Source organism: Taudactylus pleione, unplaced genomic scaffold, assembly GCF_031769625.1.
Source record: "Taudactylus pleione unplaced genomic scaffold, aTauple2 ptg000378l, whole genome shotgun sequence".
In the NCBI taxonomy this organism is placed as follows: domain Eukaryota; kingdom Metazoa; phylum Chordata; class Amphibia; order Anura; family Myobatrachidae; genus Taudactylus; species Taudactylus pleione.
The window spans coordinates 7,266,590-7,293,279 of NW_028284779.1; the positions used below are offsets into that span (position 1 = coordinate 7,266,590).

At 48.1% G+C, this 26,690-nt stretch overlaps 1 protein-coding gene across 1 annotated transcript in view; it reads right to left on the reverse strand.

Moving 5' to 3' along the window:
• KCNK17 (potassium two pore domain channel subfamily K member 17) overlaps positions 1 to 16,805 on the reverse strand; it is a 59,834-nt gene extending 43,029 nt beyond the window's left edge. The window contains exon 1 of the mRNA XM_088445326.1: positions 16,590 to 16,805. Coding sequence (XP_088301452.1) covers positions 16,590 to 16,805 — 216 coding nt within the window. The remainder of the gene's footprint in view (positions 1 to 16,589) is intronic.
• Positions 16,806 to 26,690: the final 9,885 nt, after the last annotated feature.

Here is a 26,690-nt window from a genome sequence, read left to right on the forward strand (position 1 = left end):
GTCACGGAGCTTGTATACACACAGTGGGCTTATGCCCTGTCACGGAGCTTGTATAATAGACACAGTGGGCTTATGCCCTTTCACGGAGCTTGTATAATACACTCAGTGGGCTTATGCCCTTTCACGGAGCTTGTATAATAGACACAGTGGGCTTATGCCCTTTCACTGAGCTTGTAATATACACACAGTGGTCTAAGCCCAGTCACGGAGCTTGTATAATACACTCAGTGGGCTTATGCCCTGTCACGGAGCTTGTATAATACATTCAGTGGGCTTATGCTCTGTCACGGAGCTTGTATAATACACTCAGTGGTCTAAGCCCAGTCACAGAGCTTGTATAATACACACAGTCGGCTAAGCCCAGTCACGGAACTTGTATAATACACACAGTTGGCTAAGCCCAGTCACGGAGCTTGTATAATACACTCAGTGGGCTTATGCCCTGTCACGGAGCTTGTATAATACACTCAGTGGTCTAAGCCCAGTCACGGAACTTGTATAATACACACAGTGGGCTAAGTCCAGTCACGGAGCTTGTATAATACACTCAGTGGGCTAAGGCCCTGATTCAGAGCCGGACGCTCTGACCAGAGCGCTCGCTCTGAATCAGGGCCCACCTCCATAAATATGGAGCGTCCTCCTGGACGCTCGTATAGCTGTGGGTCACCAGCCACAGCATATACGAGCGTGCAGGATGATGGTCGCGATGGTCTTGACCATCGCGACCATCGCCACTGCGAGCAGAAGCCTGCGGTTGAGTTTCTCAACCGCAAGGCCAGGAGTGATTTTGGCTCTATCAGATAGTGATGTCAGTGGGGCCAGCTTCTGACGGTAGGCGTTCCCTTGGGAACGCCTCCGTCTGGCAGGCACGCCCACCAAAGGGGGCGTGCTGTCAATCAACATCAACAGCACGCCCCCTATGATCAGACACTACGCGCGAAGGAAAGTCCTTCGCTCGTCGCGTCTCGCGCATGCGCACGACGGAGCTCCCTCAGTCATGCGCATGCGCAGTGCGGACAGCCGCTCGCGAGTGGGTCTGAATCAGGTCCTAAGTCCAGTCAAGGAGCACACAGTGGCAAGAACTACTCTCTCTAACTGTAATCTAACTCTAGTCTCACTTTTCCCCTCTCTATCACTAACTAAGCGTGACTGTTCCGTCTGATACAGTCACGCGAAATGGCGCCGACAGCCGGGCGCCGCGCCTTTTATGGAGGGCGAATGTCACCCGGCTCTCGCGAGGTCTCGCGAGAATCCAACGCCGGCCGGGTGACGTTCGGCCTCGAGGTGGAAACCGAGTCAGGCGTGAACACACGAACTTGCGTTCAGGTGGACTCGGATTCCACCTGTTCGGAGCGGTTCGGATTCCTCAGAATCCGAACCGCTCATCACTAGTCTCAACGCCGTTTCATGGGCGTGCATAAATTATCCACTGCGATACTATAAGCAGCCTGAGGCCTCTGCGCCCCTATACTGCAGTTAGGGGCGCAGTGCAGCCAGGAGTGTCCCCTTTCAGGCTGATCCAACTCTTCCCTCCCCGCAACCATTCTAAGCCCACCTTCTCCCTCCCCACAGCCATGCTAAACCCACCTTCTTCCCCCCCACAGCTATGCTAAGCCCACCTTCTCCCTCCCCACAGCCATGCTAAGCCCACCTTCTTCCTCCCCACAGCCATGCTAAGCCCGCCTTCTTCTTCCCCACAGCCATGCTAAGCCCGTCTTCTCCCTCCCCACAGCCATGCTAAGCCCGCCTTCTCCCTCCCCACAGCTATGCTAAGCCCACCTTATTCCTAAAGCTATGCTAAGCCCGCCTTCTTCCTCCCCACAGCTATGCTAAGCCCACCTTCTCCATCCCCACAGCTATGCTGAGCCCGCCTTCTTCCTCCGCACAGCTATGCTAAGCCCGCCTTCTCCCTCCCCACAGCCATGCTAAGCCAGCCTTCTTCTTCCTCCCCACAGCCATGCTAAGCCCGCCTTCTTCCTCCCCACAGCCATGCTGAGCCCACATTCTTCCTCCCCACAGCCATGCTAAGCCCGCCTTCTCCTTCCCCACAGCCATGCTAAGCCTGCCTTCTCCCTCCCCACAGCCATGCTAAGCCCACCTTCTTCCTCCCCACAGCTATGCTAAGCCCGCCTTCTCCCTCCCCACAGCCATGCTAAGCCCGTCTTCTTCCTCCCCACAGCCATGCTAAGCCCGCCTTCTCCTTCCCCACAGCCATGCTAAGCCCGCCTTCTCCCTCCCCACAGCCATGCTAAGCCCGCCTTCTTCCTCCCCACAGCTATGCTAAGCCCGCCTTCTCCCTCCCCACAGCCATGCTAAGCCCGCCTTCTTCTTCCCCACAGCCATGCTAAGCCCGTCTTCTCCCTCCCCACAGCCATGCTAAGCCCGCCTTCTCCCTCCCCACAGCCATGCTAAGCCCGCCTTCTTCCTCCCCACAGCCATGCTAAGCCCGCCTTCTTCTTCCCCACAGCCATGCTAAGCCCGCCTTCTTCCTCCCCACATCCATGCTAAGCCCACCTTCTTCTTCCCCACAGCCATGCTAAACCCACCTTCTTCTTTCCCACAGCCATGCTAAGCCTGCCTTCTCCCTCCCCACAGCCATGCTAAGCCCACCTTCTTCTTCCCCATAGCCATGCTAAGCCCGCCTTCTCCCTCCCCATAGCCATGCTAAGCCCGCCTTCTTCCTCCCCACATCCATGCTAAGCCCGCCTTCTCCCTCCCCACAGCCATGGTAAGCCCGCCTTCTCCCTCTCCACCAGAGGCGTATCTATAATGGGTGCTGGGTGTGCGGGGCACACGGGCACCTGGGTCCAGGGGGGCCCCGCACCACACACCCTGCACCCATAGCATACTTACCTCTCTGGAGTCCCACGTCAGAGCGGGGGTCCGGTGCTCTAAAAACGACTGGAAAATGGCCGCCGTGGCCATTTTCCCGATGTTTACGCATGCACAGTACAGACAAAACGGCCGCCTGTACTGCATATATTTTTATATGTATATATTTGTGTCATTTTAAACCACTTTTAAAAAGCTTTCAAAATACACCTCTAACACCCACCTGCAATCTTAAAAACACCTATCCCACTCATACAGCACCCCCATATACCTGTCCCATCCATACAGCACCCCCATATACCTGTCCCACTCATACAGCACCCTCATATACCTGTCCCACTCATACAGCACCCCATATACCTGTCCCACTCATACAGCACCCCCATATACCTGTCCCACTCATACAGCACCCCCATATACCTGTCCCACTCATACAGCACCCCCATATACCTGTCCCACTCATACAGCACCCCATATACCTGTCCCACTCATACAGCACCCCATATACCTGTCCCACTCATACAGCACCCCCATATACCTGTCCCACTCATACAGCACCCCATATACCTGTCCCACTCATACAGCACCCCCATATACCTGTCCCACTCATACAGCACCCCATATACCTGTCCCACTCATACAGCACCCCCATATACCTGTCCCACTGATACAGCACCCCCATATACCTGTCCCACTCATACAGCACCCCCATATACCTGTCCCACTCATACAGCACCCCATATACCTGTCCCACTCATACAGCACCCCATATACCTGTCCCACTCATACAGCACCCCCATATACCTGTCCTACTCATACAGCACCCCATATACTTGTCCCACTCATACAGCACCCTCATATACCTCTCCCACTCATACAGCACCCTCATATACCTGTCCCACTCATACAGCACCCCCATATACCTGTCCCACTCATACAGCACCCCCATATACCTGTCCCATCCATACAGCACCCCCATATACCTGTCCCACTCATACAGCACCCTCATATACCTGTCCCACTCATACAGCACCCCATATACCTGTCCCACTCATACAGCACCCCCATATACCTGTCCCACTCATACAGCACCCCCATATACCTGTCCCACTCATACAGCACCCCCATATACCTGTCCCACTCATACAGCACCCCCATATACCTGTCCCACTCATACAGCACCCCCATATACCTGTCCCACTCATACAGCACCCTCATATACCTATCCCAGTCATACAGCACCCTCATATACCTATCCCAGTCATACAGCACCCCCATATACCTGTCCCACACATACAGCACCCCATATACCTGTCCCACACATACAGCACTCCATATACCTGTCCCAGTCATACAGCACCCCCATATACCTGTCCCACTCATACAGCACCCCCATATACCTGTCCCACTCATACAGCACCCTCATATACCTGTCCCAGTCATACAGCACCCACATATACCTGTCCCACTCATACAGCACCCCATATACCTGTCCCACACATACAGCACCCCATATACATGTCCCAGTCATACAGCACCCCCATATATCTGTCCCACTCATACAGCACCCCATATACCTGTCCCACTCATACAGCACCCCCATATACCTGTCCCACTCATACAGCACCCCATATACCTGTCCCACTCATACAGCACCCCCATATACCTGTCCCACTCATACAGCACCCCATATACCTGTCCCACTCATACAGCACCCCCATATACCTGTCCCACTCATACAGCACCCTCATATACCTGTCCCACTCATACAGCACCCCCATATACCTGTCCCACTCATACAGCACCCCCATATACCTGTCCCACTCATACAGCACCCTATATACCTGTCCCACTCATACAGCACCCCATATACCTGTCCCACTCATACAGCACCCCATATACCTGTCCCACTCATACAGCACCCTCATATACCTCTCCCACTCATACAGCACCCCCATATACCTGTCCCACTCATACAGCACCCCCATATACCTGTCCCACCCATACAGCACCCCTATATACCTGTCCCACTCATACAGCACCCTCATATACCTGTCCCACTCATAAAACACCCCATATACCTGTCCCACTCATACAGCACTCCCATATACCTGTCCCACTCATACAGCACCCCCATATACCTGTCCCACTCATACAGCACCCCCATATACCTGTCCCACTCATACAGCACCCCCATATACCTATCCCAGTCATACAGCACCCCCATATACCTGTCCCACTCATACAGCACCCCATATACCTGTCCCACACATACAACACCCCATATACATGTCCCAGTCATACAGCAGCCCCATATACCTGTCCCACTCATACAGCACTCCATATACCTGTCCCACTCATACAGCACCCTCATATACCTGTCCCAGTCATACAGCACCCCTATATACCTGTCCCACCCATACAGCACCCCATATACCTGTCCCACACATACAGCACCCCATATACCTGTCCCAGTCATACAGCACCCCCATATACCTGTCCCACTCATACAGCACTCCATATACCTGTCCCACTCATACAGCACCCCCATATACCTATCCCAGTCATACAGCACCCCCATATACCTGTCCCACACATACAGCACCCCATATACCTGTCCCACACATACAGCACTCCATATACCTGTCCCAGTCATACAGCACCCACATATACCTGTCCCAGTCATACAGCACCCCCATATACCTGTCCCACTCATACAGAACCCTCATATACCTGTCCCACACATACAGCACCCCCATATACCTGTCCCACTCATACAGAACCCCCATATACCTGTCCCACTCATACAGCACTCCATATACCTGTCCCACTCATACAGCACTCCATATACCTGTCCCAGTCATACAGCACCCCCATATACCTGTACCACTCATACAGCACCCCATATACCTGTCCCACTCATACAGCACCCTCATATACCTGTCCCACTCATACAGCACCCTCATATACCTGTCCCAGTCATACAGCACCCCTATATACCTGTCCCACCCATACAGCACCCCATATACCTGTCCCACACATACAGCACCCCATATACCTGTCCCAGTCATACAGCACCCCCATATACCTGTCCCACTCATACAGCACTCCATATACCTGTCCCACTCATACAGCACCCCCATATACCTATCCCAGTCATACAGCACCCCCATATACCTGTCCCACACATACAGCACCCCATATACCTGTCCCACACATACAGCACTCCATATACCTGTCCCAGTCATACAGCACCCCCATATACCTGTCCCAGTCATACAGCACCCCTTTATACCTGTCCCACCCATACAGCACCCCATATACCTGTCCCACACATACAGCACCCCATATACCTGTCCCAGTCATACAGCACCCCCATATACCTGTCCCACTCATACAGCACTCCATATACCTGTCCCACTCATACAGCACCCCCATATACCTATCCCAGTCATACAGCACCCCCATATACCTGTCCCACACATACAGCACCCCATATACCTGTCCCACACATACAGCACTCCATATACCTGTCCCAGTCATACAGCACCCCCATATACCTGTCCCAGTCATACAGCACCCCATATACCTGTCCCACTCATACAGAACCCTCATATACCTGTCCCACACATACAGCACCCCCATATACCTGTCCCACTCATACAGAACCCCCATATACCTGTCCCACTCATACAGCACTCCATATACCTGTCCCACTCATACAGCACTCCATATACCTGTCCCAGTCATACAGCACCCCCATATACCTGTACCACTCATACAGCACCCCATATACCTGTCCCACTCATACAGCACCCTCATATACCTGTCCCACTCATACAGCACCCTCATATACCTGTCCCCCTGATACAGCACCCCCATATACCTGTCCCACTCATACAGCACCCCAATATACCTGTCCCACTCATACAGCACCCCATATACCTGTCCCACTCATACAGCACCCCATATACATGTCCACGTCATACAGCACCCCATATACCTGTCCCACTCATACAGCACCCCATATACCTGTCCCACTCATACCGCATCCCCATATACCTGTCCCACTCATACAGCACCCCCATATACCTGTCCCACTCATACAGCACCCCCATATACCTGTCCCACTCATACAGCACCCCCATATACCTGTCCCACTCATACAGCACCCTCTGTTGTGAGTGGGGTGATGTTCATCCCAGTAACCACTGCCAGGGTGAGGTCTGGGAGATTTAGGGGCAGATACAGATTTGGACAGAAACCGGGTGTAAAGATGTGCGCACACATCACGGCATGTGTTTTGACGTGCGTGCGTACGTCAGGTCACGACAACATTTGCACCATGCAATTCTATGGATCCTGGGAGCATTTGCGGATGAGCAATTTGCAGCATGCATGCCGCAGCAAGTCGCAGCGGCTTCAGGCCAGTTATGCCTCTTCAGTCACGTGATCAGAATGCACTCATTCTGTCCCAGATCACGTGCAGTGCGCAATATGGATATGTTCAATTCTGCATCATCCCATTAATCTGTACCTCTCCTGCCCAAAGTACTTCCAGGAGATCTGTTTATGGGTCTAGCTCCACACTGCAACCTGAAATCAGCTTCGAAAGGGTAGCACTTTGGATCTTGGGTCTCCCAGGAGGCAATCCATCTCCTGGACTCATTTGATTGCAGTAGGTAGGTTTCCAAGGCCTTAGGGTGCCATGGTACTTAGGGCCCGATTCAGACTCGCTCGCTAGGCTGCGTTCGCACGTAGCCTGCCGATGTTTGCAATGTGCGCATGCGTACAAGACGCAGGGCGCGTGCGCGAACTAGTCCATGTGATCGGGAAGCGTTCGCACCCTGTACATAGATGCCTCGCTAGAATGAGTGACAGGTCCATCTGTTTGTGGGTGGTGACAGATGTTGGTCGATAGAAACGGGGGTGTGGTAGTGTGAACGCAGGCGTGTCTGTGCGTCTTAACGCCGTTTCAGGGGCGTACATGATTAAGACACAGCGTCAGTGTGCACATCACATGGCTGAATTACACACTGACGCACTCGCAGTGCTTGCGGTAGGGTATGGTCAGTCAAAGGTGCTGCGTATGGGTCCGATGTTACTTGATGTTACCGATTGTTGAATACACTTCCTGGAGATGACGTGTGTTACTAAGGGAAAGTGGGCGTCTTGTGTCAGGCTGGTGGGCGTCTACATACATACCGCAATCGCTCGGCAAGACATAGTGGGCGTGCTAATGACTTGCCGTGCGATCGCAGGATTTGCACACTTTGGCAGCTGATAGCTGCATATGAACGCATCTAGCGAGCAAGTCTGAATCGGGCCCTTAGGCCAAAGTACAGTGACTTTAGACTTTACTAAAAGGCCACTGCTGTGGAAACCCACTGGACCACACAGAATAAGTAATCCACCCCAACCCCCCACCATCCCAACACCATAGTGGTCTAGGCCCTATGGGGCCCATTTATAAATAAGTTTTAGCATACGCAACGAGTTTGAAACCTTTTTGCTTATGATAAATGGTGCTCCAGCCAATCAGCTCCCAACTGTCATTTTTCAAACAGATGACAGTTGGGAGCTGATTGGCTGGAGCCCAATAATCATACACAACAAGTTTTAAACTTGCTGCGTATGATAAAACTCGCTGATAAATGGGCCCCTATGAATGGAAATAACTGAACAGTAGAAAAGAAGTAGATTAAGTGGAGTTAAAGGTTGGGTTGGATGGAGTGTGAAGGATTGAGGACCAGGACTGTAAAGGACTAAGGACTGGTGAATATTGATTGTGAGGGTATGAAGCCCGGGGAGCAGAAGACTGTGAGTAGAGAGTACTGGGTAGGAGAGGACTATGGAATGAGGGCCTGATTCAGAGCGCTCGCTCTGAATCAGGGCGTCTTTTTTTTTTTTTTTTGTGCGGCCTCCTGGCTGCTCGCTTAGCTGTGGGTGACCACTCACAGCCATTGCGAGCGGCCAGTTGATGGTCGCGATGGTCACGACCATCGGGGCTTGTGACAAGACCCTTGTGGTAGGGTCTCGTTCCCGCAAGCCCCAGTGAGCTTTCGGCTCTATTAGAGCCAGAAGCTCACCCACTGACATCACTCGTGATGTCAGTGGGGCCGCCCCCAAATGGCAGGCGTTCCTTCGGGAACGCCTCCGTTTGGCCAGCCACCCCCCCTGCCCGCCTCCAAAACGGGGCAAGCTGTCAATCAAAATCGACAGCTGCCCCGCTTTGGAGCGAGACCCGTAGCGACGAAGCGCCCGTCGCTAGCCGGGTCTCGCACATGCACACGTCGGAGCCGGCTCCGGCGTGCGCATGCGCAGTGGCCAAACATCGACCCGCTCGCGAGCGCATTGTGCTAGTGAGCGGGTCTGAATTAGGCCCTGAATGAGCTCTGGGGAGGAGAGAACTATGGAATGAGTGAGCACTGGGAAGGAGAGGACTGTGTAGAAGTGGCATCTGGGGAAGATGGACTGTAAAGGAGTAAAGTCTGTGGAGGGTGAGGCACTGGGGAGGAAAGGACTGTGAAGAAATCAGCAATGGGGAGGAGAGGACAAAAGATGAGTGAGCACTGGGAAGGAGAGTACTTTAAATGAGTAAGCACTGGGGTGGAGAGTACTGTGAAGGAGTAAGCACTGTGGCAAGAGAGGACTGTGGTGGAGTGAGCAATGGGGAGGAGAGGACTGTAGAGGAGTGAGCAATGGGGAGGAGAGGACTGTGGAGGAGTGAGCAATGGGGAGGAGAGGACTGTGGAGGAGTGAGCAATGGGGAGGAGAGGACTGTGAAGGAGTGAGCAATGGGGAGGAGAGGACTGTGGAGGAGTGAGCAATGGGGAGAGGACTGTGGAGGAGTGAGCAATGGGGAGGAGAGGACTGTGGAGGAGTGAGCAATGGGGAGGAGAGGACTGTGGAGGAGTGATAACTGTGGCAAGAGAGGACTGTGGTGGAGTGAGCAATGGGGAGGAGAGGACTGTGGAGGAGTGAGCAATGGGGAGGAGAGGACTGTGAAAGAGTGAGCAATGGGGAGGAGAGGACTGTGGAGGAGTGAGCAATGTGGAGGAGAGGACTGTGGAGGAGTGAGCACTGGGAAGAAGAGGACTGTGCAGGATGGACTATAAAGGAGTGAAGACTAGAGAGAATGACTGGAAAGCAGTGAGACTGGTGAGGAGAGTACTGTGAAGTAGTAAGCACTGGGAAGGGGAAGACTGTGAGGAGTGAGCACTGGAAAGGAGAGGACTGGGGCAGGAAAAGAATGAGGAGAAGTGAAACGAGAGGATGAACTGTAAAGAAATGAAGACTGGGGACAATGGCTGAGGAAGGCAAAAGTCAGATGCTTGGTTGCATAGGGAGAGGAATTAGTAGCAGAAAGAAAGAAGTGATAATACCACTGTATAGGTCATTGGTACGTCCTCATCTCGAATACTGTGTTCAATTCTGGAGGCCATATCTCCAGAAGGATATTAATACATTAGAGACTGTACAAAGAAGGGCAACTAAAATGGTGCAAGGTCTACACCACAAAACGTACCTGGATAGACTAAAAGATCTTAATATGTATAGTTTGGAGCAGAGAAGGGAAAGGGGGGACATGTTAGAAACGTTCACATGTATAAAGGGTTTTAACAAGGTAAAGGAAGGAGACATTCTTCAAAGAAAGAGAAGTATTAGAACAAGAGGACATGTTCTAAAACTGGAGGCTGGTAGGTTAAGGGGAAATTTGAGGAAAAATTACTTCACAGAAAGGGTAGTGGACAATTGGAATAGCCTCCCATCAGAGGTGGTAGAAGCTAAGACAGTAGAGCAATTTAAACATGCATGGGATAGACATAAGGATATCCTACAGAAGAAGTAAGGATCAATAAGGGTTGAGGTAATAATATGTTTAAAAATGGGGCAGACTAGATGGGCCAAGTGGTTCTTATCTGCTGTCAAATTCTATGTTTCTATGTTTAAGCACTGGGGCAGGAGAGTACTGTGGAAGAGTAAGCCCTGGGGCAGGAGAGTACTGTGGAAGAGTAAGCCCTGGGGCAGGAGAGTACTGTAGAGGAGTAAGCACTGCGGCAGGAGAGTACTGTAGAGGAGTAAGCACTGGGGCAAGAGAGTACTGTGGAAGAGTAATCCCTGGGGCAGGAGAGTATTGTAGAGGAGTAAGCACTGGGGCAGGAAAGTACTGTGGAAGAGTAAGCCCTGGGGCAGGAGAGTACTGTACAGGAGTAAGCGCTGAGGCAGGAGAATACTGTAGAGGAGTAAGCACTGGGGCAGGAGAGTACTGTAGAGGAGTAAGCGTTGGGGCAGGAGAGTACTGTAGAAGAGTAAGCACTGGGGCACGAGAGTACTGTGGAAGAGTAAGCATTAGGACAGGAGAGTACTGTAGAGGAGTAAGCGCTTGGGCAGGAGAGTACTGTAGAGGAGTAAGCGCTGGGGCAGGACATAACTGTAGAGGAGTAAGTACTGGTGCAGGAGAGTACTGTGGAAGAGTAAGCGATGGGGCACGAGAGTACTGTGGAAGAGTAAGTGCTGGGGCAGGAGAGTACTGTGGAAGAGTAATCGCTGGGGCAGGAGAGTACTGTGGAGGAGTAAGAGATGGGGTTCGAGAGTACTGTGGAAGAGTAAGCGCTGAGGCAGGAGAGTACTGTAGAGGAGTTAGCGCTGGGGCAGGAGAGTACTGTAGAGGAGTAAGCGCTGGGCAGTAGAGTACTGTGGAGGAGTAAGCGATGGGGCACGAGAGTACTGTGGAAGAGTAAGCGATGGGGCACAAGAGTATTGTAGAGGAGTAAGCGCTTGGGCAGGAGAGTACTGTAGAGGAGTAAGCGCTGGGGCAGGAGAGTACTGTAGAGGAGTAAGCGCTGGGGCAGGAGACTACTGTGGAAGAGTAAGCGATGGGGTACGAGAGTACTGTAGAGGAGTAAGCGATGGGGTACGAGACTACTGTAGAGGAGTAAGTGCTTGGGCAGGAGAGTACTGTAGAGGAGTAAGCGCTGGGGCAGGAGAGTACTGTAGAGGAGTAAGCGCTTGGGCAGGAGAGTACTGTAGAATAGTAAGCGCTGGGGCAGGAGAGTACTGTGGAAGAGAAAGCGATGGGGCACGAGAGTACTGTAGAGGAGTAAGCGTTTGGGCAGGAGAGTACTGTAGAGGAGTAAGCGCTGGGGCAGGAGAGTACTGTGGAAGAGTAAGCGATGGGGCACGAGAGTACTGTGGAGGAGTAAGAGATGGGGTACGAGAGTACTGTGGAAGAGTAAGTGCTGGGGCAGGAAAGTACTGTAGAGGAGTTAGCGCTGGGGCAGGAGAGTACTGTAGAGGAGTAAGCGCTTGGGCAGGAGAGTACTGTAGAGGAGTAAGCGCATGGGGCAGGAGAGTACTGTGGAAGAGTAAGCGATGGGGCACGAGAGTACTGTAGAGGAGTAGGCGCTTGGGCAGGAGAGTACTGTGGAAGAGTAAGTGCTGGGGCAGGAGAGTACTGTAGAGGAGTTAGCGCTGGGGAAGGAGAGTACTGTAGAGGAGTAAGTGCTTGGGCAGGAGAGTACTGTAGAGGAGTAAGCGCATGGGGAAGGACAGGACTGTGCCGAATGTACTGTAGCGAAGAGAAGAGGGAGAATGAGAATCAGAAGGCTCTCAGGTGACATTCTCCACATTACTCAGTATACAGGTGGGCACTGCTCATGGGCTGTTTGAAGAGAGAACAATAGATGGGTGTTTTGGGGTGCGTAATGTTTGTTGCTATGCAACATTTACTCGTGTAGTTGCTTAGTTAAGATCAGCATCCTGTTTAAACAGAAAAGTATGTAATGTAAATACAGGAGTATTTCTCTGTGCTTTATCTGTGATGAGTTAAGTTATGAGATAAATGAAAGATACAGAAAACAAATACTGCAAAGGGGCAACTACTTCTGTGGTCAGATAAGGCACATTTATAAAGAAAGGTCAGGTGATTTATAATATATAGTTACAGTGCCTGTCATACACACGCGATACTCACTCATACAGAGGAGATTTATTCTGTAGTACAGACAATGTACATGTATATATGGACCCCTGTATAGTGTCAGTGTGTATATGGACCCCTGTATAGTGTCAGTGTGTATATATAATGGACCCTGTATAGTGTCAGTGTGTATAGGGACCCCTGTATAGTGTCAGTGTGTATATGGACCCCTGTATAGTGTCAGTGTATATATGGACCCCTGTATAGTGTCAGTTTATATATGGACCCCTGTATAGTGTCAGTGTGTATATGGACCCCTGTATAGTGTCAGTGTGTATATATGATGGACCCCTGTATAGTGTCAGTGTGTATAGGGACCCTTTTATAGTATCAGTGTATATAGGGAACCCTGTATAGTGTCAGTGTGTATACGGACCCCTTTATAGTGTCAGTGTGTATAATGGACCCCTGTATAGTGTCAGTGTGTATAATGGACCCCTGTATAGTGTCAGTGTGTATAATGGACACCTGTATAGTGTTGGAGTGTATAAATAATGGGTATACAATCATATCATGGACCCCTGTATAATGTCTGTGTATAAATAATGGACCCCTGTATAGTGTCAGTATGTATATGGACCCTTGAATAATGTCAGTGTGTATATGGACCCCTGTATAGTGTCAGTGTGTATAGGGGCCCCTGTATAATGTCAGTGTGTATATGGACCCCTGTATAGTGTCAGTATGTATATGGACCCCTGTATAGTGTCAGTGTGTATATGGGCCCCTGTATAATGTCAGTGTGTATATGGACCCCTGTATAGTGTCAGTGTGTATAGGGGCCCCTGTATAATGTCAGTGTGTATATGGACCCCTGTATAGTGTCAGTATGTATATGGACCCCTGTATAGTGTCAGTGTGTATATGGGCCCCTGTATAATGTCAGTGTGTATATGGACCCCTGTATAATGTCAGTGTGTATATGGACCCCTGTATAGTGTCAGTGTGTGTATATGGACCCCTGTATAGTGTCAGTATGTATATGGACCCCTGTATAGTGTCAGTGTGTATATGGGCCCCTGTATAATGTCAGTTTGTATATGGACCCCTGTATTGTGTCAGTGTATATGGACCCCTGTATTGTGTCAGTGTGTATATATAATGGACCCCTGTATAGTGTCAGTGTGTATATATAATGGACCCCTGTATAGTGTCAGTGTGTATATATAATGGACCCCTGTATAGTGTCAGGGTGTATATATAATGGACCCCTGTATAGTGTCAGTGTGTATATATAATGGACCCCTGTATTGTGTCAGTGTGTATATATAATGGACTCCTGTATAATCTGTGTGTATATGGGCTGCTGTATAGTGTCAGTGTGTGTATATGGACCTCTGTATAGTGTTAGTATGTGTACAGAATATGGACCCCTGTATAGTGTCAGTGTGTATATATATATGGACCCCTGTATAGTGTCAGAGTGTGTATATGGACTTCTGTATAGTGTCTATATATATGGACCTCTGTATAGTGTCTGTGTGTATATGGACCTCTGTATAGTGTCAGTGTGTAGATATGGTCCCCTGTATAGTGTCAGTGTGTGTATATGGACTTCTGTATAGTGTCCGTATAGTGTCAGTGTGTATATATGGACCCCTGTATAGTGTCAGTGTGTGTATATTGGCTAGTGTCAGTGTGTGTATATGGACCTCTGTATAGTGTCAGTGTGTATATATAATGGACCTCTGTATAGTGTCTGTGTGTATATGGATCTCTGTATAGTGTCAATGTGTGTATATGGACTTCTGTATAGTGTCCTGTATAGTGTCAGTGTGTATATGGACCCCTGTATAGTGTCAGTGTGTGTATATGGACCCTTGTATAATGTCAGTTTGTATATGGACCCCTGTATAGTGTCAGTGTGTGTATGGACCCCTGTATAGTGTCAGTGTGTATATGGACCCCTGTATAGTGTCAGTATGTATATGGACCCCTGTATAGTGTCAGTGTGTATATGGGCCCCTGTATAGTGTCAGTGTGTATATGGACCCCTGTATAGTGTCAGTATGTATATGGACCCCTGTATAGTGTCAGTGTGTATATGGACCCCTGTATAGTGTCAGTTTGTATATGGACCCCTGTATAGTGTCAATGTGTGTATATGGACCCCTGTATAATGTCAGTGTGTATATGGACCCCTGTATAGTGTCAGTGTGTGTATATGGACCCTTGTATAATGTCAGTTTGTATATGGACCCCTGTATAGTGTCAATGTATATGGACCCCTGTATAGTGTCAGTGTATATGGACCCCTGTATAGTGTCAGTGTGTATATATAATGGACCCCTGTATAGTGTCAGTGTGTATATATAATGGACCCCTGTATAGTGTCAGTGTGTATATATAATGGACCCCTGTATAGTGTCAGTGTGTATATATAATGGACTCCTGTATAGTGTCAGTGTGTATATATAATGGACTCCTGTATAGTGTCAGTGTGTATATATAATGGACTCCTGTATAATCTGTGTGTATATGGGCTGCTGTATAGTGTCAGTGTGTGTATATGGACCTCTGTATAGTGTTAGTATGTGTACAGAATATGGACCCCTGTATAGTGTCAGAGTGTGTATATGGACTTCTGTATAGTGTCTATATATATGGCCCCCTGTATAGTGTCAGTGTGTATAATGGACCCCTGTATAGTGTCATTGTGTATAATGGACCCATGTATAATGTCAGTGTGTATAAGTGGACTTCTGTATAGTGTCTATATATATATATATATATATATATATATAGTCCCCTGTATAGTGTCATTGTGTATAATGGACCCATGTATAGGGCCAGCGTGTATAAGTGGACTTCTGTATAGTGTCTATATATATATATATATATATATATATATATATATATATAGTCCCCTGTATAGTGTCAGTGTGTGTATAATGGACCTCTGTATAGTGTCAGTGTGTGTATGGACCCCTGTATAGTGTGAGTGTGTATATGGACCTCTGTATAGTGTTAGTGTGTATATGGACCTCTGTATAGTGTCAGTGAGTCTACATGGACTACTGCTGAGTATAGTGTGTGTGTGTGTGTATATATGGACCCCTGTATAGTGTCAGTGTGTGTATATATGGACCCCTGTATAGTGTCAGTGTGTATATATAGACCCCTGTATAGTGTAAGTGTGTGTATATGGACCCCTGTATAGTGTCAGTGTGTGTATATGGACCTCTGTATAGTGTCAGTGTGTGTATATGGACTTCTGTAGTGTCAGTGTGTACATATAATGGACCTCTGTATAGTGTCTGTGTGTATATGGACCTCTGTATAGTGTCAGTGTGTATATATGGTTCCCTGTATAGTGTCAGTGTGCGTATATGGACTTCTGTATAGTGTCCGTATAGTGTCAGTGTGTATATATGGACCCCTGTATAGTGTCAGTGTGTGTATATTGGCTAGTGTCAGTGTGTGTATATGGACCCCTGTATAGTGTCAGTGTGTATATATGGACCCCTGTATAGTGTCAGTGTGTGTATATGGACTTCTGTAGTGTCAGTGTGTACATATAATGAACCTCTGTATAGTGTCTGTTTGTATATATGGACCCCTGTATAGTGTCAGTGTGTGTATATGGACCCCTGTATAGTGTCAGTGTGTGTATATGGACCTCTGTATAGTGTCAGTGTGTGTGTATATGGACCCCTGTATAGTGTCGGTGTGTGTATATGGACCCCTGTATAGTGTCAGTGAGTCTACATGGACTCCTACTGAGTATAGTGTCAGTGTATGAATATAATGGACCCCCGGCCCGGGCTCCTCTTACCCTGATGAGCAGCTCCAGGCTCCGGTTGTCCATGCAGGTGTGGTTCCTCAGCAGCTCCCACTTCTCATGCTGGAAGTTGTGGGTCAGGTCGTGCTCAGCCTCACTCTCCAGGAGCCAGAAGACTGTGGCCCCCAGCAGCAGGTAACAGAAGTAAATGATGAGCAGGATCAGGGTGACGGGCATCGGGCAGCGCCCGGAGGGTGAGCAGCCAGACATTGTCCCGGGGACAGCAAGGTGAGATGTCCCGGAGCCAGAGCTGAGCTCAGGGGGCTGGAAGGGAGGAGGCGGGCGAAGGAGGCGGAGGATCGGGACAGCCGGGACCAGATCCTAATACACTACATTGAACCTAATACACAGTGATAGCTGCATCTTCTCTAATACACAGTGATTGGTGCAATGCAACTAATACACAGTGATAGCAGCATTTTATCTAATACACAGTGATAGGTGCATCTTCTCTAATACACAGTGATTGGTGCAGCGCAACTATACACAGTGATAGCTGCATCTTCTCTAATACACAGTGATAGGTGCATCTTCTCTAATACACAGTGATTGGTGCAGTGTCTCTAATACAGTGATAGCTGCATCTTCTCTAATACACAGTGATAGGTGCAGTGTCTCTAATACAATGACAGATGCATCTTCTCTAATACACAGCAATGGATGCAGACTCTAATACACAGTGATAGGTGCAGTGTCTCTAATACAGTGATAGATGCATCTTCTCTAATACACAGCAATGGATGCAGACTCTAATACACAGTGATTAGTGCAACGCAACTAATACACAGTAATGGATGCCGACTCTAATACACAGTGATATATGCATCTTCTCTAATACACAGTGATGGATGCAGCCTCTAATACACATTAATAGATGCATCTTCTCTAATACACAGCAATGGATGCAGACTCTAATACACAGTGATTGGTGCAGCGCAACTAATACACAGTGATAGATGCATCTTCTCTAATACACAGTGATAGGCTCGGTATATCTAATTCACAGCAATGGGTGCTACTTCTAATACACAGTTATGGGTGCAGCATCTCTAATACTCAATGATAGGTGTAACTTCTAATACACAGTTATGACCCAGCTACTGTGCAATAGCAGCTCTGAATCAGGCCCAATACCCATGAACTCGGTGACCTGAGCTGTTTATACTGCACAGAATGGCTGAAGTCTGCTCTAGAGAATGGGGACTTTTCAGCCTATTTCGCCAGGGAAAAAATAAAATTTTCTGCATTGTGGTATTTCTGAAAGGGTTAACACCAGAGAAGTCTCCTTACCCTACTGTGCGCACTTTATCGCCGTTCCATAGGCCCTATGGGAACAGCGGGTCGACTCTATTCACCAAGTGGCGAAAATCTTTGGTGTTCTCCAGTACTGTGTGGAACCCTCTGCAGCGCTGCAGGACTTCACTTTTTTTGATTTGTAACCATAACATTTCTCACTTCTAGGCCCCCATTTATTAACGATCACATTTGCACTGCAATCTGGGCATGACATTACCGCCCATGATCGCATTGCAAAATGCGATCATAGAGATGTGTCCTGCTGCATACGCGGCAAATCGCGCCACGCATGGCGCGAGGAGTTAGCCCTTGAGTGGATACGGGCACTGCGTTTGCAGCTGCAACTCCATAGGATTGCATGGTGCGATCGCAGTGTGCGCCATAGCGTACCGTAGCGTATGCTGCTGCGGGTAATTGCATGGCACAATGCGTGCGGGCGTTTGTAGCACGATCGGCAAGGATGTAAGAGGACACATCTGTAGCACCAGGATGTATTATCCGGGACATGCAGGGATGGTTGCCCGTTCCTGCGTTGTGCCCGGAGTGCTGTCAGGACTACTGCTGACTGCACATATGTGGCCGCAATTGCCGGGGAGGATTCCGAACCCTCTGCTGGCTAATTATGTGGTGTACCCCATAGACTATAATGGCTAACGCCATCTTCAGCTGTGGTGGCCAATCTCCAGACTGCATCGCATCCCAGAAGTTGGTAAACCTGCCAGCATCACACCCCCATAGAAACCTATGGTGTATGCAGCTGCTTGCGGGAATGGAGGAATCACAGCAGGTATCGGAGATTCCTGCTGTGATCCCTCCTACATACATCTGGGGGAAACGTAATATTTGCGGTTAACCCATTTTTGGGGATAAAGCCTCAAATACACAAATATAAATGGGCCCCTAATTGTTCTAAGCTACTTTTCCATGATCATATTTAGATCGTTTTCCAGAATTTCATATCAGTGGAGGAAGTGAGTGTAAGCTCATTAGACTATTTTCATGATCACCCAACGGCCACCTTTTCTGGAAATAAACACCCAATCCCATTCTATGTTATCATATGTTTGTGCCCTATTAGTTACATGTATGAGCACCAAACTAAACCAGCCTACAAGTGACAAATAGAACCCACACGAGTGTCACTCATTGTATTCATTGTTCTTTGCTCGGAGCTACAATGATAGAGAGTTTTCTGCAAACTACTGTAGGGCTAATAGTTTATTAAGGATACGTCACTGTGAATCTGTTTTGTTCTATACAGAAATCGCCTACTCTCCCAGACTGTGCGGGAGCCGGGAGTCACCCAAATTTTGGCCTTCCAGGTACCCGACTACTACCGTAGAGAGATCGGCGTTCTAGGGGCGTCCTTGTGGCCTCATTGTACAATGCAGCGCATCGCGGCTTTGTACAGCGAGGGGCGGGACTGCGATTCGCCTATACCTAAAGTCAGAAGTTGGTACACATTGTACAGTACAGTAGCTCCCACTCTCTGGATAAATGTGTAGATACTTATTTTAGACATTCCTGAAATTATTTAATTTATTTTTTCCTGTTTCTAGATTTAAAAATGAGACCCAAATAATGGTGCCGGTACTTTGCACCCGTGAGCAACCCCACAAAGAAAAGCACTAGATAAGTCACTAGTCTGTTGTGTCAGTTATCGGATGTAAGAAACAGGTGGTGGGAACCGGAAGTAAACCCACAATGAACTGAAACACAGACATGTAATCCTTGTTACAGTGTCACGCTATATAGAGACACTACGTGAGGAGGAACCACTACAGTGGGGGCAGAATGTGAAGAAAATAGTTATTCTATTTTATATGTGTTTGTAGTCACTGACAAATGCAGGATTTATACAGGGGGGTTTCCAAATGCTTGATTTTAAAGCAAGTGTGGCCAGTTCGTGAAAAGTGCATAATTAGTACTTATCCAGCTATAATATACGTCATACATAGTATAGTATAGTGTTAGTAATAATTCTGGCATATACAGAACCAGTGATCACAGTATGACATTATATGCAGCAATTGGATCATCCTGCCTGAGTTGTTTTTATTTCAGATATGGGCACCATTCCTGAGCATTGGAGTCTGGGGGAGCTTCAAAAGAACCTCCCACTGCCCTGGACATACAGTATATGTATAGATTGGTCTCTTTATGCACTGTATAGTCAGGGGCGTATTTACCGTATAATGGGTGCAGGGTGAGTGGGGCACACGGGCCCCTGGGTCCAGGGAGGCCCGCACCGCACACCCTGCACCCATAAAACTTACGTCTCCGGAGTCCCACTTCGGCTTCGGTGTCAACACCTGTAAAAATGGCTGGAAAATGTCCGCTGCGGCCAATTTCACGGCAACCTGTGCATGCGCTATAGACTCTGGGCTCCGCTCAGTGCGCAGCCGGTCGCTGGACGGAGAGGAAATGAAACGCCCCTGAGTATAGTGTATTATTATACAGTATTGATAATTGATCCTATAGATGGTCTATATCAGTGTACCCCTAACAGCACATGTTTTCCAGATCTCCTAGTTGGTGCACAAGTGTATTCATTACTGGCTAACATATTTTAAAAGATCAACAGGTGGTGCTAATTATTTAATTTTTGACACTGAGAGGATCTTAAAAACATGCAGCTTTAGTATTATATGCTATTTCTATTGTGGTCATCATGGTGTGTGCTGGGGAGGGGGTTTCCAGGCAACCGGAACCCCCCCTACATTTGCCTTTGATGGTTGAAACTTCGGTGTCAGATCTATTGAATATTTTATGGGCTTGATTCAGAGGAATTCCGATGGTCACATAGTTGAGCGGTTTTTTTGCAACTGCGCACGCGCAAACATTTCTAAAAACTACGGTTGCACGCACAAAGGGGCTGATACAGAGACGGGCGCTATTCCGATCGATTAGCGTTGGTCTGTGCGCACACTGGATTCGCACTGCACATGTGCCGCGATAGTGTTGTGATGGCGGTCGCAGAGAGGATTTATTCATATACGGATAGACAATTACAGACCATTTGGGAGAGGGAGGGGGAGTGGCATTTTAAACGCAGGCGTGTCACGACTGGTTTCGGGGCGTGTCTCAGCCTGCGACTATGATTCCGTACACAGTAAGAATTGTTCGGCCGTCTCATTTCCTGCGGCCATTTTGCGCAACCATAGGGTTCCTCAGAACTCCGATAATCGACTGATCTGCGACCGATGCTGCCTCTCTGTAACGCAGTCGCTTGGATTTGCGAAGCCGCTGTGGGCGTACAATACAATACCCGGCATCTGCGACTTTTCCATATTTTTGTACAGCCACTGCATACAAACTCACAGCAATGGTGGCAGCGGCATTAGCGTTCGGCTCAGAATCGGGCCCAGAGACGCTGTTGCAGAATTGTAGAAAAGCGCTGGGCGGTGACTGGGAGGTGTTTAGTAGTGCACGCACAATTGGTCCGTTCAGTGGGCGTGTTATGGGAGCTCATAGTCAGGCGGAGGCACTGCGCCTGCCATGGGGCTGACACAAGTTTTGATGGCGTGACCTATGGGGGCGTATATGGACGCACCATTTCGTATTACAGCTCTGTAGTGGCATTTGCATAAAGTAGCAGATGGGCGACCGCCAATAGACGCTGCTGCGTTTGTCTCACTCAGAACCAATGTGTTTTGCTGTACATTACTTATTGGTGGTCTTTAGTAGTAAGTTCTGCTATAATACAGCGCCAATTCCCTTATGGCTTTGGGTACCTGAGATAACCGCAGAATGTGGACCGTGGATAAGAACTAATTTGGATGGCCCTCACTTATTACTTATACCCCTTTCAGACAGAGAAAAGAACCCGGTAATTTTCCGGGTCTTGCCGGGTCGACCCGGGTTTTTTTTCTGTCTGAAAGGGTCAACACGGGACCTAATTCCCGGTACTTCGACCCAGGTATTTACCAGGGTTTTTCCCGGGTCTTACACGGGTTGGTGGCTGTCTGAAAGGCGCCAACCCGGGTTTTTCAACTCCAGGCACAGTAAACAGCGCTTATTGGCTGAGATGGCGGTGCACAGGCTGATTGGCTGAGTGGCTGGGTCTCCCTGATTGGCTGAGCGGGCGGGGGCAGTGGCACTGGCGTCTGATGTCATAATTGTGCTGCAGAAAAGGAGAGAGAGAAGCATGGCGCACTGGAAGGATGAGGAGATCCGTGAGCTGCTGGCAGTCAGAGGGGAGGAGGAGATCCGCAAACAGATCAGTGGCACAGTGAAGGACGCGATAGTCTACACAAACATAGCTAAGGTCCTCACCACCTCAAGGGGCATTGTGCGGAGCCAGCAGCAGGTAGTGAACAAACTGAAAGCTCTACACAAATACTACAACAAAGTTCACGACCATAACAGGCGGAAAAGTGGTGCTGCCAGAATGGAATGGGTTTACTACGATCAGTGTAATTTAGTCTTTGGCAATTCTGCACTGGTTAATTCCATTGCCATATCATCGTCTAGTTGTGCATCTTCACGAAGTGTTACCCCGGAGAACAGCCAATCCTGCCCAATGACATCACCAATACTCTTTGATGACATCACAGAGATAAGTGACACAGATCCGATGGCTGCCACGGGGGTCCCAGACACCAATACACTTGAGGGTGTGGCTGAGGCGAGTGGAAGCAGTGCGAGTGGGACGCCAACTCCTGCACAGACTGAGACTCCGACATTGCGCGGGAACAGTAAGTTACTATACACCCACTATTTTTGGGATGTTAACATTGTCCTGTATTGACTTGTCATTATAGTATGACTATGCTGATTTTACTATGCTGAAATCTAAACTCAATGTATCTGTTGCAATGTGAAGCTAGTGTGCAGTAGGCTGCAAGCACTTATATGTTGACATTACGGCTTTGAATTCATTTGTAAATGTATTTTTTCTTTTCTTCTATTCCTAGTCTTTGAAGTACCAGAGCGGAAGAAAAAAACTTCCAAGATGGAGCTAGCAACGCGCACAATGACCAGAATCCTGGTAAATCAGCTGCGAGATTCCGATGCTGAATTCCAGGCACAGGAGGGTGCCCGACTCCAGCGCTTCTCTGACAATGAAAGAGAGTTAGTCATTCATTCATTTGTCAGTCAGCTTGTTGGTCTACACGAACGAATTTCACGTGAAAACAGAGAGGCGCAGATGTCCTTCCTTAACGGTCTAGTGTCTAGGTTACACACTCCACAACCTTATGTAACGTATCCTCCTCAGTACTCTGAGGGTCCTGTTAGACATTACCAACAGCATAGCAGAGGGCTACCATTTCTGCAAAGCAACCCCTCCAATCCACCTCATGCTACTCCACATGGCACAGTGCATAGTTATCCAGATGGCACAGGGAATAGTAATCCACATGTCACTGTACAGAACAGTCCACATGCCAATACCAGTCCAGAAGGCACAGTGCCTAGCACTCCACATGTCACTGTGCATAATAGTCCTGACGGCACAGGAAATACTAATCAATATGGCACTGTGCATACTTATGCAGATGGCACGGGGATTAATACACAGGATGGCAGAGTGCATAGTTAATCAGATGGCACTCATCATAACACTCCACTTAGCACTATTGTCAGCACTGCCTACAGACAGTTGTAGACTTGTATGATGTTTTACATGTTTGCTGTCTACTTTATATTTCTTTTTTGTTGAAGCTTGTTGTTTTTGACAATATTGTTTATCCTGCCGGGCCTGGCAAGAGCTTAGGGCAATGTGTGGGTGCCCTTTAAGTCAGCTACATGTATATATGGGGGTGTACATAATTTAGAATGTACACACATTAACTCCATTTCTTTTGTATTTAAAAATTTGTATACTGCACTTAACAGGCCAGATGTGAGCTTTCTCCCATGTGTGGCCGCTGTATTACAAAATGTATACTGTATATGTGTCGTTTCTAAGGCTGGCCCTGACACACAGTTCTAATAGTTGGGGTGCCTCCCCTATTATATTTTTCAGTTCCATGACAGCACAACCTATTTTTCTATTGTCTTTATATATTTATATTTATATTTAAATTGTTGAATGCATTAAGGCCATGTTGTTAATGGCTAATGCATATTTGTTGAAAAATGAAGCACTTTAAAAAATTTAATACAGCAGGTATTACATGTACATAACATGAAGCTTTCAAATAAAAAACATTTGATTGCAAAACAAGACTTGTGTCGTCTATACCAGTGGTTCTCAAACTCGGTCCTCAGGACCCCACACAGTTCACTTTTTGCAGGTCACCCAGCAGGTGCACAGGTGTATTCATTACTCACTGACACATTTTAAAAGATCTACAGGAGCAGCTAACTATTTCACTAGTAATTTTATGAGGAGACCTGCAAAACATGCACTGTTTGGGGTCCTGAGGACCGAGTTGGAGAACCTATGGTCTATACTATGTCATTGTATGTATGCAGTGAGTAGACACCACCCACTTTGCATGACCTCATCTCTGTGTGCCATAAAAGCAGTCCATTTATTATGACACACTGTATATTGCAGGGAAAATCTGGGTTCTGTGTGATTCAGACCCGTTCGCTAGGCTGTGTTCGCACGTAGCTTGCCGATGTTTGCAATCTGCACATGCGTATAAGACACAGTGCGCGTGCATGAACCAGTCACTGCGATTGGGAAGCGATCGCACCCTGTAAACAGATGCTCCGCAAGCATGAGTGACAGGACGTGCCATTTGTGGGTGGTGACAGGGGGTGGTTGATGGTAACGGGGGTGTGGTGGTGTGAACGCAGGTGTGTCTGTGCATCTGAACGCCATTTCAGGGGCGTGCATCATTAAGACGCAGCGTCAGCATACAAGTCACATGGCTGAATTACACACAGCAGCACTCGCAGTGTTTGCGGTAGGGTATAGTCAACCACAAGTGGTGCTTATGGGTCCGATGTCAGCCGATGTTACCGATTGTTTAATTCATTTCCTTGAGATGATGTGTGTTACCAAGGGAAAGTTGGTGTCTTGTGTCAGGCTGGTGGGCGTCTAATTTCATACCGCGATCACATGGCAAAACATAGTGGGCATGCTAATGTCTTGCTAGCGATAGCAGGATTTGCATACTTTGGCTGTGGACAGCTGCGTGCGAACACAGCCTTGCAGCCGGGTCTGAATCAGGCCCTTAGTCCCAAGCCTCTCATCCATCACCAGAGCAGTCATTTGTGACATTATTCCTGAGTTTTACTCCGACCAGTTCTATGATATTTCCTCTACAGTGTAATAACAAAAAGGCAAATTATGCCTGTTCTGGGGTACTCTTTATAGAAAATACTGAATAAGGTATTAATATGATGAGTAACAATAAAACTTAGCATTTAACTTTTGTTTAAAAAGAGATTTGTACCTTATAGGTAGAATATACACAAATACGATACAGGACATGAAACATAAAAAGGTGATCAAACCTCCCGGCGAAACGCGCGTCCTCCTCCTCTCTATTTGCAGATCATAGATTATCCCCGACACACGTTCACCGCAGTATCAAGTTCCAAGGACCATAGATCTCAGGTACTATTCTATCCTTTCTCACGCTGCTGTCTGAGTTCCCCAGGATGCGACCCCCCCTGCAATGCCAGCTGGTAACAAGGGAGAGATACAACTGACTTCTCACACAGTGTCAGCGCTGCCTTTTCCTTCCTCCTGGTAACACACGCGGCACTCTCACTTTCTCATTCCCCGTTTGATACAGACGGGGAATTTAGGGTGGACTCCGCGGACCAGGCCTTACTTCCTTCACCACATTACTCATGTTGAATCCTTCCACATACACTTCTTAGGTACCTCACCACCATTTATTCTCTCTGGCCACCCAGGGGTTATATATTATATATATTTTTTATTTTCAATTTTTATTTGCTCACTAAGTAATTTCACTCTCTAGTTTGTCATACCAGGGGCACTCACATTTAATCATACCACACACTCTTCTATTCTCCCTCTTCCCTTTCCCTCCATCAAGCTCTCTCATCTGGGTTCTCCTCTCTGTACATACTACATACCATCCAGTCACTTACATCTCTACACTATCCTTGTTCTATACCAATAAAAAAAGGACTGTCCTGTGATATTCAACAGTATATGCCTTACACATTTGAATATTTAAATATGATATACTGATGTATGAATGTGATTATTGTCTATACTTCTGAGTACTGACCAGACCTGTCTCTTTTTGTCCGACTGACAAAATTGTGCAGTAAGCTACTGTACCCACTGTGTAATATTGTGCCTCCTGTGTTTCCCTTATGTATTATGATTATTTGATTTATGATTCAGAGATATAGGTGACGTACCAGATTATACATTCAATTTTCGCCTTCAATAAATATAACGGAAGTTTGGGCTAGAACCGAGGGCACATAAACTTCTAGTCAGGGATAGAGGGGGTTAATAAAGTTAAAGATGTTTGTTTTTGTTTACAGTAAGTAGGCAGATGTGATAGGGAGAGAGGTTAGGGGGCGTTATGTGAGAGGGTGTGGTGATAGGATGAGTGGTTAGGGGGCGTGTTATGTGAGAGGGTGTGGTGATAGGATGAGAGGTTAGGGGGCATGTTATGTGAGAGGGTGTGGTGATAGGATGAGTGGTTAGGGGGCGTGTTATGTGAGAGGGTGTGGTGATAGGATGAGAGGTTAGGGGGTGTGTCATGTGAGAGGGTGTGGTGATAGGATGAGAGGTTAGGGGGCGTGTTAAATGAAATCTGCCTCTTTGAATTTGATCTCTCACCCTCCCTCCCCTATTGTGTCTTGTGTCGGCTTTATTTCATAGCAGGGGAAGACCGGCAATATTGAAGA